Source organism: Corythoichthys intestinalis, chromosome 21, assembly GCF_030265065.1.
Source record: "Corythoichthys intestinalis isolate RoL2023-P3 chromosome 21, ASM3026506v1, whole genome shotgun sequence".
Classification (NCBI taxonomy): domain Eukaryota; kingdom Metazoa; phylum Chordata; class Actinopteri; order Syngnathiformes; family Syngnathidae; genus Corythoichthys; species Corythoichthys intestinalis.
This window is the reverse complement of record NC_080415.1, coordinates 19120509-19137009: the sequence shown is the minus strand read 5'-3', so window position 1 is coordinate 19137009 and position 16501 is coordinate 19120509. Positions and strand designations below refer to the sequence as shown.

At 39.5% G+C, this 16501-nt stretch overlaps 2 protein-coding genes across 2 annotated transcripts in view; both read right to left on the bottom strand.

Moving 5' to 3' along the window:
- Positions 1–2557: 2557 nt before the first annotated feature.
- On the bottom strand, positions 2558–10907 carry prph2a (peripherin 2a (retinal degeneration, slow)). The gene is made up of 3 exons (XM_057825462.1): positions 10053–10907; positions 7857–8103; positions 2558–4282 (listed from the first exon to the last, which is right to left on the bottom strand). Exons 1-3 carry the CDS (start codon positions 10631–10633, stop codon positions 4073–4075), a joined length of 1038 nt encoding a protein of 345 aa, XP_057681445.1. The 5' UTR covers positions 10634–10907; the 3' UTR covers positions 2558–4072.
- Positions 10908–11415: 508 nt separating this feature from the next.
- The window catches only part of tbcc (tubulin folding cofactor C), a 5405-nt gene continuing 319 nt past the window's right edge, over positions 11416–16501 (bottom strand). Inside the window, exons 2-3 of the mRNA XM_057825463.1 lie at positions 14915–14994; positions 11416–13212 (exon numbers count right to left, since the gene is read on the bottom strand). Of these exons, the coding sequence (XP_057681446.1) occupies positions 12179–13204 (1026 nt within the window). The 5' untranslated portion in view covers positions 13205–13212; positions 14915–14994 and the 3' untranslated portion in view covers positions 11416–12178. The remainder of the gene's footprint in view (positions 13213–14914; positions 14995–16501) is intronic.

Here is a 16501-nt window from a genome sequence, read left to right as displayed (position 1 = left end):
ATTGTGATTAATAAACGGCAACTGACCAGTCAGAGAGCTTCCTCAAACCCACCCGTTATTATAATAAATAATAGTAATGGGAGATTTGTGTTATTTATTATGTATTTATTTTTTTTGTTTTGTTTTACAAGTTAGACCTGTTGAGAAACTAATTGCTAACTGTGTACTGTAAGTCCCACCTGTGGTTGTGTGGGCAATTGCCTGTGCTTTGCAGAGTATAGCTTAAATAATTGTAAATTGTTGTCATACCATTTATACCATGGTTGTTATCTGAAATTGAGGCTTGTAAGTCCCACAGCATGGCAAGTGGGCAGCACCATTTTCTGCTTATGTTCCTGGACCTGAGCCCGTCTCGTCATCCCTGCGCTGTCATATGTACTTTGTGTTCCGGCACCTAATGATTTACAAATTAAGCACTGTCTATGAGTATTACCTCACAATCATATGAGTATCTGAGAAATGGGTGGCTCAGCGGTAGAGTAGTTGTCCCATTAGTTGTGGGTTGGATTCTCTGCCCGATGAACTCGTCTAAGTGTCCTTGCGCAAGATACTGAACCCCACGGTGCTCCTGGTGCTGCGTTACCAGTAAGTGGATGGCGAGATAGTGTAAAGCGCTTTGAGCGCCTTGAAAGGTGGAAAAGTGCTATATAAGTATAACACCATTTACCATTTACCAAATGTTGAGAATCAGCAGTAAAAGCCAGACTTCCCTTTCCCCATTCAATTCATCCAGTAACTCCTTAGGCAAAATGAGGTGGACATAGTTTCCTCCCTCGGGGACTTACCTGTAGAACCCTACCAAGGAGGCATCTATGCGCCATCCTAACAAGATGCCCAAACCACTTCATCTGTCTCCTCTCAATGCAGAGCAGTGCAGTGGCTCTACTTTGAGCCCCTCCAGATGACTGAGCTTCTCTTAAGTGTAACTCTGGACACTTTGCGGAGTAAACTAATTTGTATCTGCGATTCACAACCCATAGTTTATGGTAGGAACGTATATCAATCGGGTAACTAGATTAGTAATTAGTTTCGCCTTTCGCTCCTTCTTTATCACGGCAGACCAATGCATAGTCTGCATACTTCAGACGCTAAATGCTACATAAGGGTGTAGGTTTGGTGTCGACATTTGTAGGGACGATATGACAGCATAACCTACACTTTTTTCTGAGGACAGGACATTGGGTGAACGGGAGTCAGGGCTACATTTCTCACAAATATGTATCTAATTAATTGGTAGGCTAAGTTATCAATGCAAAATAAATCTGGATTGATTCATATTCACTTTCACGTGTGACTGTTCGAGTCAAACCTTTGTTTTCAAGAAAACTTAAATGTCTGGATTCTATTAGCAAATTTAAATTGCAATATTTGAACATATCTTAAATTTATACTGTAAATAAATACAAACTTTTTAATAATCTCTTAACTTTCCAGGAATGTAAATAATAAACATTTGTCTTAAGACCACTCAACATTGTATGTCTAAATAAATTAATTAAATAAAACTGAAAAAACTTCATAGGGTATAAACAAAAATGAATAAAACTGGAGCCTTCCTTCAGGTAAAACTATACTGATTTTGTCCAAAACCACAGCCAAACTCAACAAAAAATGAAAACTCTTTACCTCGATTATGTTTAATGTATGATTATCTGAAAAAAATGTCTGCATAGGATGTAAATAAAAATATTTTTAAAAATAAATAATGTAGAAAATTAATACATTTTAAATAAATGCAAGTTATCAGCCAATCAAACATGCATTTGAGGGGACAAAATGGACCGGCACATTCAGCAAGTAAAAAGGGTAAATGTCTGAACGTGATGTAAAATACACTTAATAATGGTAGGGTCAATTCTATCCTTCCAACATATGGGAAGACAATATAAATGACCTACAGTATATAACAGAAGTCATTATATAATGCAAATCAGGTAGCTTAAAAGTTGGTGGGGACAATTTGAGCATCCTGAAAAGTTGCTAGTGTTATGTCCCAACTGTCTCGATGCAAACCTGCGCCCTTGATATTACACATAATGTAACAGTCAAACGTCTCTTTTAAACCACAGTAATAACTCATTTATTCATTACATGATTGAATTTATAAAGATAATAAGGTAAGGAAAGAGTACTCGACCATCTCATGTTTAAGTCATAGGAATGTTTGAAATTGGGTGCCCAACAGTTCTACATTTGTTTTCATCAATCTTGTGAAAAGACGCCTTCTTGTGGACAAAGTGTGCAACTGACCTAGGTCAAGACCTAAAAAGACACCAAGATAATGAAGAAAATTTAAAAGGTCAACATTACAAAATATGCAATTTATAAATTGTTGGAAATAATTTCTTAAAGTATTTGTATTTTGACAAAGTGGACTGGGACAGTATTTAAAGTGTTACCTGTGGTGACAGCAGAGCTAGGAGGTTATTTCAGCAGTTTCCTCTTGAAAGTGTTTAAACCAATTTTCTTTGTTAACTTTTTTGAATGGATAAAGTAATCCACACAACCCTTACATTTCTGCTTTGTTATTGAAAGACAGACAAGGTACTAATCCCGCTCCGTTTTGTTTTTTCTTGCCTCTCCATGCCCAGCCCCCATTGACACTTGCATGTACGTGACGTATACGTGCTGGCGGCAGGACATCAGCCGCTCACCTGGTTGAGGGGGGCTCAGGCTAATCTCAAATCCGATTAGGCTCCTTATCTACTCAGTGCTGCTTTTATGTGATTTGGAGCCAACCGAAATACCGTGCAAAGAAGAGTCAGCCTCTTTCACCTTTACTGCATCAGGGAACGGCGATGAATGTAGAATGTAAACAGCTACAAAATCCAAACTAATTTACTCCAAACATTTTGTAATAAGTATGGAAGCCATCGTGGAGCAAAATTTGTTTAAAAACATTGGTCTCTACCCGATTAAAAACATGAATTCTCCATTATTGTGAGGTTTTTTTCCCCACAATTAATAATTTCTTTGGTTACACGGCAAACACACATTAGGCATTTACACACATTTTCTTCACTTTTCCTGTAGATGTAACATATGTCCATATAAAAAACATTCATCTCCAAATGTCAGAATTTTTATACATACTGTATATGTGCGTAACATGAATTTTTTAGGTGAAAAGGGCATAAAAACACGTATTTCAACTGTATTGCATTCAGGTTCTGCGTCGTTAAGATAAAATTCAACCTTAATCTTTAATCCATGTGAAAAACAGGTGCTGTAACTCGTTATTTCATGAACTTCACATCCACGTAAAAATACGAAATTTAAAGGTCGTACACGGTCGCACAAACCACTCTTGTTTTTACACACACATACTTGTTCAGTCAGAGCATGTGAAGAGTCATCCCATGTCCGTGCATGTGAAAGCAGTAAAGAGCATAATTGCCTTGATCCGGTTGTCGACTTAATCGGGAGCCTTGTGGCCCTCGCTGTGTCTCGGGCCTCCTTGACGCGAAGGCTCAAAGTCAAAAGACGACAAGACCACCGCATTTTCTCACACAAACTCTACAGTCATTTTATTCGTTTTTCCTGTTTTCTAAACACACAGCCCATATACACATTTACATTGAAATTTATATGTTTACATTTGTATATTTATATATTAACAAATGATGTGATATTTATTTTTTTAAAAAAGGTTAAATCTTCACATTTTCTACACTATGTACAAAGACCGCCACGCCACCCTGTTGTTAAATATACAGAGACTGAATGACAGTATGTTGAGGATGTTAGGGGCTGTTTTTTGGGAGGGTAAATATTTAGCTGCCAAATTCATTGACGGTGTTGTATTCCGATTAACAAAAATATATAGCCTTTCTCTTCAAATGGCCCTTGAATATCTCGAGTTGCTGCGACAGGGGGGTTGCACGGTAACCACCATCCCCATCCAAAGTGTTTTGATTTGATCTAAATTGCAGATGGTTAACTACGCCTCGGTATTCACTATGTACAGTAGATTTCCTGCAAGGAGCCAATAAAAAAAAAAAACATCATTAATTCCTTTCGGGGTGGTAGCGGTGTCAGTTTTGGCAGGGCGTGCTGTGAATTGATAGCCGGCTCAGCTCACAGTGGCCACGCCACCCTCTTCGCCTCCCTCCTCCACTTTGCCACCTTTGCCCATGGCCTTCATTTTGGCCATAATGTCGGTGAATGTCTCCTTGACCGTCTTCTCCAGGAGCCAACCCTCACTCTCGCTCTCTGGGTCCTCGGGGTTGGCGAGAGTTGACAGTGAGCTGTCGACATACTGCAAGCCTGCCGTCACTGCCACCTGCAACAGGATGGCAAAAATGTGGCTTAAATAGATTTTTTTTATTGACCTGTTTCTCATTCTGGTTAAAACTATAACTACACCAAGGCTGAACAAACACAAAATTCTACACCTCTGTGAATAAATAGCCACCCATTGCACATGTCTACAAAGAATCTTATATACTTTTGATAAGATTCGCACTGGAATTTTGTGGTTTTGTTTTCCTTGTCCCACGTCTTAACCCTAATCCTCACCTTAGAAAATGACATTTTTGAAGAAATTGAATGTGAAACCTACTATGCTATCCATTCATTATGCGAACATGTAGACTAATGTTTGATGGAGTGGAATGATGCTGAATGAAGTGATTTTGGGGCAAATTTTTGGTCACCTCACTTTGATTTTGGGCAAATATGAGTTGTTGATTTCACGTTACTTCCTGTTGATTATTGTGGTTCTGACTGTTTGAAATTGTTATGGTCCGAGACCCAGCTTCATGAAATTGACACAAAATCTATGGCCGTCAGTCAGTTGCTAAAATATTGTACAATATTATCCTTAACACTTTATGGCGCAAGTGAATATTTTTTGTTTTTTGAAAACAAAAACAAACTTAATTTAAAACCATATAGACCTGGTGTCTGTATATATGGATATAACATCTGGAAAGTATGAGACAGAAAATATAATTTTTATAAGTTCTATTTTTTTTAAATTATTATTATTAATTATTGTATTTTTATTTTTTAATGACTAAATAAAATTATGAATTAGGAAAATGTTAATAATAAATTTAATAAAATTAAAATGAATTTAAAAAACAGCAATACACTCTGGTTATGGCCCCCATTTACAATTTGAAATTGATTTCTTTTTTAGTGTTTATCTTATTGCCTGCCATTGTCAAGGCTAGACCAAGTCATTTAAACTGGGAGGGCTGGCTGTGAATGCTCATCTTCCAGTCTAGTGTCGTCAATGGCAGGCAATTAGTGCCCTATAAACAGTGGTTAATTTGTGCCGGATCCTGCCGGAACAAGATCGGGCACCTCTTGATTTTGGCCTCCCTGTGTTCTGGGACTTATTTGGGCAGATCCGGCACCTCTCGTGTCTAGAAAATAAGCAAAATATAAAAACGTTTTTAAAAAATGTATCAAATAAAATAATAATATGCATAAATAATAAACAGAACAAATCCCAAGAATTGCAAGTTGTTTATGAAAATGTAATTTCATTTGAAAGATTCGGAGATTTGTTGATGCACTGAAAGCTGCACCAACAAATCACGCCCCTGACAAAAAAAAAAAAAATAATAATAATTGCGAAAACTTTGTTAAATTTGTGGCATCTGGGGAGCAAGCAGCCAGGATCAAACGGTATTTCAGCATGCCGAAAAGACAGTTGCGTTTACTTTTTTCAAAAAGAAGGAAGATGGTTCAAAACGAGTCAGAAAAGCAACAACCGGCGATGAGGGCAGCTTCAGCGATCATGCTAACGGGCCGGGCCGGGTGCAGCAGGAGGCTAGCGCTGCAGCAGCTAGCCAGGTTCACCTACAGCCAGCCAAGCTGGGGCATGAGGCTGTTACCATAGCAGCAGCTGGTCAGGTTCAGCGCCACCCGGAGTGGGGTTCAGCTACAGCGCTAGCTTTCAGCCAGGTGGACCACCAACAGCTGGAGCAACAGGCCAGTAACCTCATGGGAATTTTTGGTTTGGGCTGCACAATTTGTAAGGCGGTGGGAACATTGGGGCCAGAGAAGATGGAAGGGATGAAACTCTCAAAAGAATGGGTTTGTGTTATTTATTGTAATCTCTGATTTTTATTTAGACCTGTTGCGAAACTAATTGCTGACTGTGTACTGTAAGTCCCACCTGTGGTTATGTGGGCAACTGCTCATGCTGTGCACAGTATAGCCTGAATAATAGTAAATTTTTGTCATAACATTTATTCCTTGGATATTATCTGAAATTAAGGCTTGTAAGTCCCAGAGCATGGCAAGTGGACATTTGCGTGTGTTTTTTCAGCACCATTTTCTGAGTATGTTCCGGGACCTGTGCCCGTCTCGTCATCCCTGCGCTGTCATATGTACTTTGCGTTCCGGCACCTTATGATTTACAAATTAAGCACTGCCTATAAAGGGTTAATATTGTTTACAGTGAGCAGTCACACAGATAACTCCTTTATCTGTGCCAGCATAGATGACTTGCATAACCATTTTTAATCTGGTCTTCCTCCAAGTAGATCAGCTTCCAGGGAATCGCCTCTAACCAGGTTTCTAGAGCAAACTGTTGTCTGCCGTCTGTAGGACATTACCTAAAAGTGTCTGCAGTCCAGACAGGCAAATTCAGGGCCAATTTAAAGCAGCCGCCAAGAACCATCAGATATTATGTTGGCTTGTAGGCCACGGCAACAACACAAAAGTTGACAGCGATAGACGTCCAATCCATTTGAATTGGGAGGGCTGTGACTGAGTTAAGGGATACGTGAGGCACCATACTGAAGGGAAGGAGGAATTATTTTTAGGTTGTTTAGGGAAGGGGTAGATGCGAGTGGAAATGAGGAAAAGGAAACAGGCGATAGAAGTACCAGCTGGGTCAAGTGTTGCTCCACTGACACAATTGGGACAAAGTTCTCGTTTGACGTTTTCCTCAAGCATTCCAGACAATGCGTACTGTGTTATGAATATTTAACGATTTTTTTTTTCAATATATTTTGTGGGGAGGGTCTATACATGTGTACATTTTGAGGAAAAGTGCAGGCTGTGTTTGTGGAACATGCTAAAACCATTATTAATTTCAATAGATTAATTATCATGTTTGTGTTGTTGATTGAAAAGCAATAGCTACCCCTATTAGAGTGTTTTATCTTGTAGTATTGCAAACTGAAAAATACTCTCGTAGTAATATTGTTTTAATGTGATTAAAAATACTATATGTATTTTACTGTATTATTATGACATATAAAAACTTTAACATTGTTAAAAAATTAAGTGATGTCTTATATTGTAAAGGTAAACTTGAAAAATAATATAATATCTTGCAATGTTGAACTTTTTGTCGTTGTTGTTTTTTTAAAGGAATAATTCAATTTTGTAGGATGCAACATTTTCTAAATATATTTTTTCATATTGCGTGGTACTTTGGGAGATTAACATGTTTTGGACTCTTTAAAATGTATTTGATACCTTTTAACATTATTTTCATTTATTATTATAACATTTTTAATCAAATATACAGTGATATCATGTAGTACTACTCTAGTTCTACTTGTGACCTTTCATTTTATTATTAGAATACTTTGGAGGGCAATAAAAAAAATGTGCTTGTTCTGCAAATGGCCCCCAGGCTGGACTTTTTACACCCCTACTATGCCATAATGACCACAATATTAAGTAAATCTCCAAAATCTAATTAAATCCAATCAAGCACCTCATACACGTGCACTTATATCTCAAAGGGGTTTCTAATATTCAGCTTTGCATATTTTTTCTGCATGAGAATGAATCCATTGCACTGATCTGGCGTGGTCCTTAATATTGTGGTTACTGAATGGTTATATATAACCTGCTGACAGTATCATTGCTGTATGTCCCCTGACCTCTAGCATGGTGACCAGCAGCACCAGGAGGGCGATGGTGGTCATCATGCCTCCATAGTAGGAGAGAAGAGCGTCGCGGCAACCGCTCTTCCACACGTTGAGGTCCTCGGTGTAGTGGTCGTAGCTGTAGTGAGCCGAGTTGTTGGTCATCTGATGCTGGATGCACGGCCGCGGCGAACTTGGGTTACAGCAGCTGAAGGGCACGCCGTCCATCAGGTACTGGCCGTCCACGTTGCTTCCGATGCGGCTAGGAACCAAATAGCATACCATCATTGGTGTTTATAGTACATTTTACAGTATGTTGTTAGCCTAATAACATAAATGTCGAAGTCAGTTTGCCTGAATAAATATCAATGAAAAAAACAGCAATTCGTCGCCTCTTCTGTAGGTTGAATTTTTTTCAATCCTCTGAAAACATACGAAAATTACACTACTCTTTTAAGTTAATTGATGTTGTAGTTTGCAAAGTAAATAACAACTGTGATTTTTTGTTTTGTTTGTTTTTTTAGCTGGCTAGAGAGAACGGTGAAACAAATCAAAATAATTAACTAGATAATTTATTAAGTTTTTTTTTTTTTCTTCCATTAAAAATTGACTACATAAAAATATGTTAAAAATGATAAATATTTGACCAATGTAATTCAAAATGAATATTTTTTAAAGAAACAATGCATTTGAATTAAATAAAAATGCATAAAACATTTTTATTAAAAATAATTGAATATTTTATATGCAATTTAGATTTATAATGCAATTAATGTAAAAAAATAAAGTTAACTTATCTGATTTTTTTAACGTAATTGTATTTCATTATATAAAAAAATATTGGATAACAAAAACATGTTTTTTTTAATTGAAAACAATATATTCAAATAAAATAAAAAGATCAAATAAAAATATATTCATGTGAATGACATTTTATACAGTGTAAAATGATTTATTAATATTTAAAGTATTAATTAATTGGAAAAAATGCAATATTTGATATGAGTACAACTTGTATGTGCCTTCTAGCCTCAAAATTTGAGCGTACTAAGCTATAGGAACATCCTTAATTAACCTCAAATAGAGTTGAGCCTCAACAATGCAATGTGCGCAGGACATCCCGCGACAGTTGACTGACATTTGTGGGTCAAAGTCGGAAACACTTAATCCAGAATCAAACTGAGTAAACCTCTTTGATCGCACAGGAAATACAATATATGGGTCAGTTTGCAGAGCCGCATCCATTTTCGGGCCTTAAAAGAATCCACCAAAGTCGTCAAATTTTTAATGAGCTCACAACAAATGTCACAAAACACAACCACTTTCCCTCTTTGTCAATATAAACCATTTTAAAACGTTCGCAAATTAGCTTTCCCAGAGCCTGGTGGGGTTGATTGGACGAGACGCTGATGCTTAACGTGATAATCCTGGGGATTTACTAGTCATGATGGGAACACTAAAACAAACTGGAACAACATCAGCTGCACACCTACTTTGCACCTCCCCCTACGTTTAGTCGTTGTTTACAAATGAAAAACAAATTTTAAGAAAGTATAATTTGCCAGTGTTGAGAAAACGACAAAGGTACGGGCATCAGATTTCTTTTCTCTGAAAAATAATCGATCTACAATGGAATAGCAGAGTTTTTATGAACCATTTTATGGTTTGTTAGCACACCCAAAATATTCACGGGTCATTGTGACCTGCTTTTGATTCAGAGTGAGGAGTTTCGGTTAATCAGCTCTGGTTTTGATTTTTTATTAGCCGGTGAACATAACTTTGTGGTGAGAAAAATGTATCACCATGTACTTAAAATCCCTTTTGTTCTGGTCTGACCCCACTTATTGGTTTCCGCACTTAATCCCATCCTGACCACTCTCTCACTCCTCACCTTGATAAAACTGCCTAGTAACTTCCACCTACTTCCTCATTCACCATCACCATTTCTGTCACACTAATCCTCAAAAGGACGCTGGCAAATAACGCACCTGCTCTGACCTTCCTTAACCCTAAATCCACTTATACTCAACTCAGCTACAGAGTACCCCCACCTCTGTAACCCGTTATTGAAGTAGCGGTGGTCAGGGCCAAAAAGACCAAATTCTAATATTAATCTATTCACAAAATTGACATTGGTTACACTACTGTAAATACAATTTATACCACTACAAATCACACATCAGATTCATCAGAATACCGTATTCCACTTACTCTTTGACCTCTTTAGCGCTGAAATCCAGGTAGCGGTTGCTGACCCACTGGATCTCGAACCAGTCCCGGTAGTTGTCGTTGCCGCAGCATCGGAACTCCATTTGCATCAAGTCCAGCGTCCGCTTCATGTAGCAGCGTCCTGGCGTGTCCGTGTCCTTGTAGTAGCGCATCCCATTGCGCAGGCCCTCAGCTAGTGTGAATTGCAACGGGATGCGCATGATAAAGCACAGCAGCGCCGTGACCACCAGCAAGATGTTGAAGACCACGCAGCCTATAAGGAAATTCTTGAGCATGGGCTTCCACTTGACGAATTTGGTGGGGTCCAACGAGTCGTAGCAGATCTTGCCGCCTAAGGCGTTGATGCCGCACGCTATCAGGCCCATAAAGATGAGTAAGTTGGGCAAGAAGTGGCTCTCGTTGTTGTCCATCAATTCTGAGCGTTTCCGCAGTTCAATCTTGAAGAAGAGGCCCATGCTGAAGACCAGCACGCCGGCCATGACGGCGAACCAGAACAGGAACCACACGCTCTGGGCGAGCTTTACCCGCTTTTTTAGATCGAATTTGACCTTCAGCAAAGCCATTGTTCAAACGGATGTGTCCTTTAAAGAAAATGTCCAGATAGATCCTTGAAGAACTGCTGGATGGTTCTTTTTTAAAAACCTAGTCCAGGTTTGCGCTTTGATAGTCTCTTTTGATCTTTCAATAATCCATCAGAGATCATTCCCTTCGTGACCTGGTTGAACCCCAGTATGTTATTCATTCAAAGCCACCCCCATTGTTCCCCCCAAAACTTCCAGGTTCAACACCTTCCCTTCGCTCGATTTCTTCAGGAAGATTTCTGTAGGGATCCTCATGACTAAACACACCAAGTTACAGTGCGTCATGCTAAGCTCCTGTAAGCGGCCTGATCCAATTTGCGAGAAAAAAATCCTCCCGCATAAGATGAGCCCGATTTGAAGCCACAGCCCTGTGGGTCTTAATTGGTTTGAGTGATCACGTGTTCATTCTGGTTACCATGATGCGCATCTCCAAAGACGAGCAGCATGAAAAAGGCGCGATTCCAAGAGTCATTGACAGACTCAGGTCTTCAGGATCAACACAAAGCGGATGTCAAACTGCTGGAGGCCATTAGGACATCAGCAGCACTCTCATAAACAACACAGCCACTTCTTGTGTATTTGCTGGATACACAATCCAGGAACAGAGCTTCATCAAATATATTGTGGGATTAGACATGTAAAATTTGAAAACTAATGAATCACAATTGTTCAACAACATGACTAAAATATTTGTACAAATCATTGGAATTTTAGTATCAGCAGTATTTTAATTTTGTAGTCTTTGGTGAAGGGAGACTGAATACAAAACAGATTTTACTTTGGAAAACAATGACCAACATTTTTCTATGCAATGGTATGGGCAAACATGCACAGTGAATCATAATCACGTTATATGAGAAATAGTTTATTCAATCATTGAATACTTGTAGCTATAAATAACCTAATTTATATGTACTGAAGTACACTGTCATTAAAAATATATATATTTACAATTTAAGTAAGACACCTTCATCAAGTGCATCTTAGTGGAAAGAATCCAAATTGAAAAAACAATTTCATTTTTTGATATGTAATAGTGGAGAAAACAGGCAGACATTTTATCAATGCCATTAGTTCTTTAGCAAAATAAATACAAGTACCCCAGATTGCCTGCCCTCCCTCATACACCAGTATTACCCATTATGCCAGTCACCTGTGTGCGTTCAAGTCTATCAGTGCTTACATGCATGGGTATCACATATGGCACAGCTGTACTCATAAGCGGTGTAATTTTGTGTTTATTATGTCTAAGAAGTTCACTATTTGCATACTTAAATACTGCCCATTTATACTTGGTGTTGTCCGTCCTTTGAATACCACACTAGTTCATCATTTTGAAATGAAGCTATAACTTTCAAAATTTCTACTTTAAAATAAGACCCCCCAAAAGTAATTCAGGTTACGCATTCATTCAGTTTATTAAATAATCACGTGTTTTATTACAGGAGTTTTGTTTTTTAATACATTCCAACACCAAAGCACTAACAGATCACAGTAAAGTTGTGATTTCAAGGCACGGAGGGGATTTTAAGCATCCCAGGTAGTTTTACGGTCCTCTTCCGGAATAACTGTCCAGTTGGGCGAAGGCGTCCCCGCGGCAAGCCAATTGAAGTCATCCACCTGGTCCCAGTTGTTTCGCTCCGGGTCCAGTCCGGCTACGCGGAGGTCCTCCTCCAGGTTGGGATAGGACCAGGAGTATGGCGCGAAGCTGATGCCGCGACAATCCTCCACGATGGCGCGGCTAGTGACGTGCAGGTAGACGCAGGTGTCTTGAGTGTTGTGGGTGCGCAGCTGCTGGCATGCTAGAACTAGGGTGCTGCTCTCACAAAAGTCCACAAAGACAGAGGTGGCCACGGGCCCGCAGAGGATCTCGCAGCGGTCGATGTGCTTCAGGTGCAACGTGCTGGGCGAACCGTACAACCGCACTTTGCAGTTGGACAAATGGGACAAGTGCACGTCTTCTTTCTGGATCTCTTCTGCCGTCTTTACAAGGACCATGTCGCTCATGTTAGAAAAGCCGCATTGTGCAATAGCTGGATCTCCATCCACTTGTGTAATACCGGGATCTACAGGTGGAGCGACCGCAGATTCCTCCACAGTGGCCGAGGAGGCTTTCGTGCGACCCCGGAAGCCGAATTTTTTCTTGGGAAGCACTTTCTCTCTCGTCTCGTTAAGGGACGTCTGCAGCTTCTCGATGGCCACCTGGGCTTTCCGCCGGTCGTGCGTAGTCAAAAACATTATGCTGTCGTTGAGGAACTTTTGCAACTGTACCGTTTTACTCGAAGCTTCCTCAAGCCTCCGAGCCGCCGCCTTTTGATCAGCGTCCAAACAACCGCACAGTAGCTCCTCGATTGCAGAGCGCTGGTCGTTGAACGTGCTGAGAAAGTATTCGACGCTCTCACTGGCCACCGAGAGGTTCTCTTTGGCTTCTTTTCGCCGCTCGGCGTCCTCTAGCCTCTCTTTATGTCGCTTCTGTAGCCGCTCCTTCATTTTAAAAGCACCGTTTCGGCTCTCCTGGTCGTCCAGCTCAACCACTTCATCGGCTGCCTCCATGTTGTCGCCTGAAGTAGTGTTGTATCGGTCGCGAACGATTCGTTCTTTTTGAACGAATTGTTTGGGTGAACGAGACCGAACTAATCACCATCTGCACTGATTCGTTCTATGAAGTTGGTGGCGCTTGTTCGCTGCGTGGGAGGGCGTTGAGCAAGCGGCAGCGTCTTCTGACATCGCACACGACCAATCAGACGCCAGCCTCATCGCGGGCAGGGGAGGGAGCGGAAACAGAATCATGGCGTATGTCACTCATTTCCACGTGTGGCCAATAAGCAGCCAGCGTGCAGGCAGGGGGGAAAGACTGAGTTTTGTCACTTCCCGTTCAGTGATTCGGTCCTCCGGTTCCTGACCTAGCTTGCTGCTAACTTGACTTTCCAGTAATGACTATGCGGTGAACGAGTCATAAAATGAAAGGAAACGACTTTGTCACATATTTGTTAACGTGGAGCCTATCAAATGCTGCTCAAAAAGACAAAAACACCACACAAATCTAGCGAGCATGGTTTAGTGTTCTACTTTTCTCAACAGACTCGGGACTGTGCCTATGACGATATACTATCAAATTTACAGTAATTTAAAACACGCGTAGCTACGATGCAAGCAAAACCTGAGCTGCGGTCGCGTGACGGCAGTGAAGCGGGCAGAGAACTGTCACTATATGGAGGCTTCATGGCAGCGATATGTACCTCATATGTGCACAGAAAAAAAAATAATATTTAGTATGATCACCATAATACTGATTTGCAATGAAACTGTATATACATGTCAATTTTTTCCGAGTGTTTTTTTTTTTTTTTTTTTCGTGTCAGAGGGTGTCGGTTGGTTTGACAAATTATGTCAATCCGTCCATCATGTGCTACTCAAGCGCCCCAAAAACAAAGCGCGCGGACACGGGAGATGTCGCAATATGTCTACATTTTTCTTAACAGACTAATGAGAGTAGAAAGGCGAAATCATAAAGCAAACAATTATTTCTCGTCAGCATTTGACGATCTGAGATGCGGGGACGACAGGGAGCTGACCGGATTATTTTATTTATTAATACCAGTGCAAAAATTCAAAACGATCATCTTAATAATAAAAAACAAAAATACAACAGAGCGAGAGGTTAATATGATGTGTTGGCCGTTCCATAATTAGAAATTAAACTTTCGATTTATTTTTATTTTCGTGACAGCAGGCATGCCGCGTTGGCTGTTAGCAGCAGCATTGTATATGTGAGCAAGATCATGCTAAAGAAAGTCCGTGCGCCCCCGACCCCAAACCCCGACTTCCCCCTCAAAAGGAAAATGTTTAACCGTGTCCTAATTCGAAATGCAAGCACGAGCCATGACTTTGAGCCCATAGAACTAGGACAAACGACGCGGAAGTTCTCCCTCGCTTTTGCAGCAGCGGGAGGGAGACGAGGCTGTCTCTGAGAGCAGAATGATATCGCCTGTCACTCATTTCTGAAACTACGACGAGTGGTCAATGTGCAAGAGAGGGAGGGACCAAGCAATGTCACTTCCCGTTCAGTTATACTGCGAAGCGGTCTTTGGGGATTCGTTCGGCAACGTCACTTCCCGTTCACTAACCGAACGATTCATTTGGGTGGGGAGGGAGATGAGGGGGGCGAACGATTCGTTGAACGATTCGTTTGAACGAATCGTTTTACTGAACGAACCGGAATGGATTCGTTTACTCAAGTGAACGACAGATCCCGTCACTAGCCTGAAGATGACGTCAGCTATTCTTCTTCGCACTGTTGTTTTGATGGTAGCGTCCAGCGCCACCTGCTGAACACGGCGGCACTACAATGTAAACAAAGAATGAGTTGTCGTGTAATCTCATTTGTCATAATCTAACAATTACGCAAAGTGTTTCCCAGTCGTCGAACGATTTAGAAACATACCTTAAATTGTTGTAAATGCTGTAGAAGAGTAGTGGCAATTCTTGAGTATTGTAAACTGAACGACAGCCAACCGTTGTACTTAAGTATAGTCATTGATACATGTATTTGTTTCTTGTTTTGATTTTTTTTTTTTATGACTAAAAGTTCGGTGTTTTATTAATTTATTTATGTATTTCTATATCTATTTATTATTTTATTTGGATTTTATTAAAACTTTGTATTTTTCAAGCGAGGAGAACGGCTTGTTTTTTCTGTTTACCTCTGATACTACTAACTCCATATTCTACAAATCCAGACTTTATCTACACTACTTTAAAATTTTGCACCCAGAATGTATTCTACTGTAGAATAGTGTGTTAGCAGGCCGGCTAACTGTTAGTGAGTAAACATGAGTATTCGCAGACAGTCGCCCCAGTTTAAAAGAATTCGTCTATCGCTATTAACGGCGTGCAATGACTTAAATTCTACGGGTGAAAAAACAAACTTTAGAGTGTTATATTGTGCCGTATCCAGGGTGTATATCTTTTTGTATTCATTTTAATTGTAGTAATTTAGTTTTTATTAACACTGCATTACTTTATACATTGATTTATTATAATACATTTTTTTTAAAATACTATAATGATTATAATATTTTTCAAATTGCTAATATATATATATGGCGGAAAACACAGACAAGACTGAAAAAGCAGTTTCTGCCCTTGCACTCCCCTTTAAAATAAACTGCTATATTTTAAGCCAAAAAAACTGTTGTGTTTGATAGAACTGCCATAGCAGATTCATGGCGCATTAAGCCCCCAAAATATTTTTAATTTGTCCGTTTTACCCTGGAAACCCCCGTTTACAGACGTCGCGCAACTGGTTTTGTTTCAACTCAGCCATAAAAACAAGGTAAGTAATTATATTTATTATTCGAAATGCTTGTCATTTTTAGCTAAGAATCATTAATCAATGTCTAATGTATCGTTAAAAAAAAAAAAAAAAAAAATTAAAAAAACTATTCACTCACATATTTTAAACTTTTAAATAAATTATCTCACAATGAAAAAAATAATTTTCTGTAAATACAGTAAGTCACGGATATTTTCCTCATAACTATTGCTTAATTGTATTTTTTTGTTACTGTCGCATTTTGCCAATATTTTAGATGATAAATAATCGATCCAAACAAAGAAAAATTGGGGGAAAAAACTTTATGAGAGTAAATATATGAAAAAGAAAATCTCAACCACTCCTTGATGTCTGTGATTTCTGCATCACGACCCTTGTTATATTACCATGTTTCACCCACAAAATCCCCAAACAATCCGGCTGTGGCCATTCACAGCTGTATCTTGACACACGTTGATACATGCCACATGTAGTTTTTGGATCGAAAAGAGGTAAATACGAGATATCTCGTTACA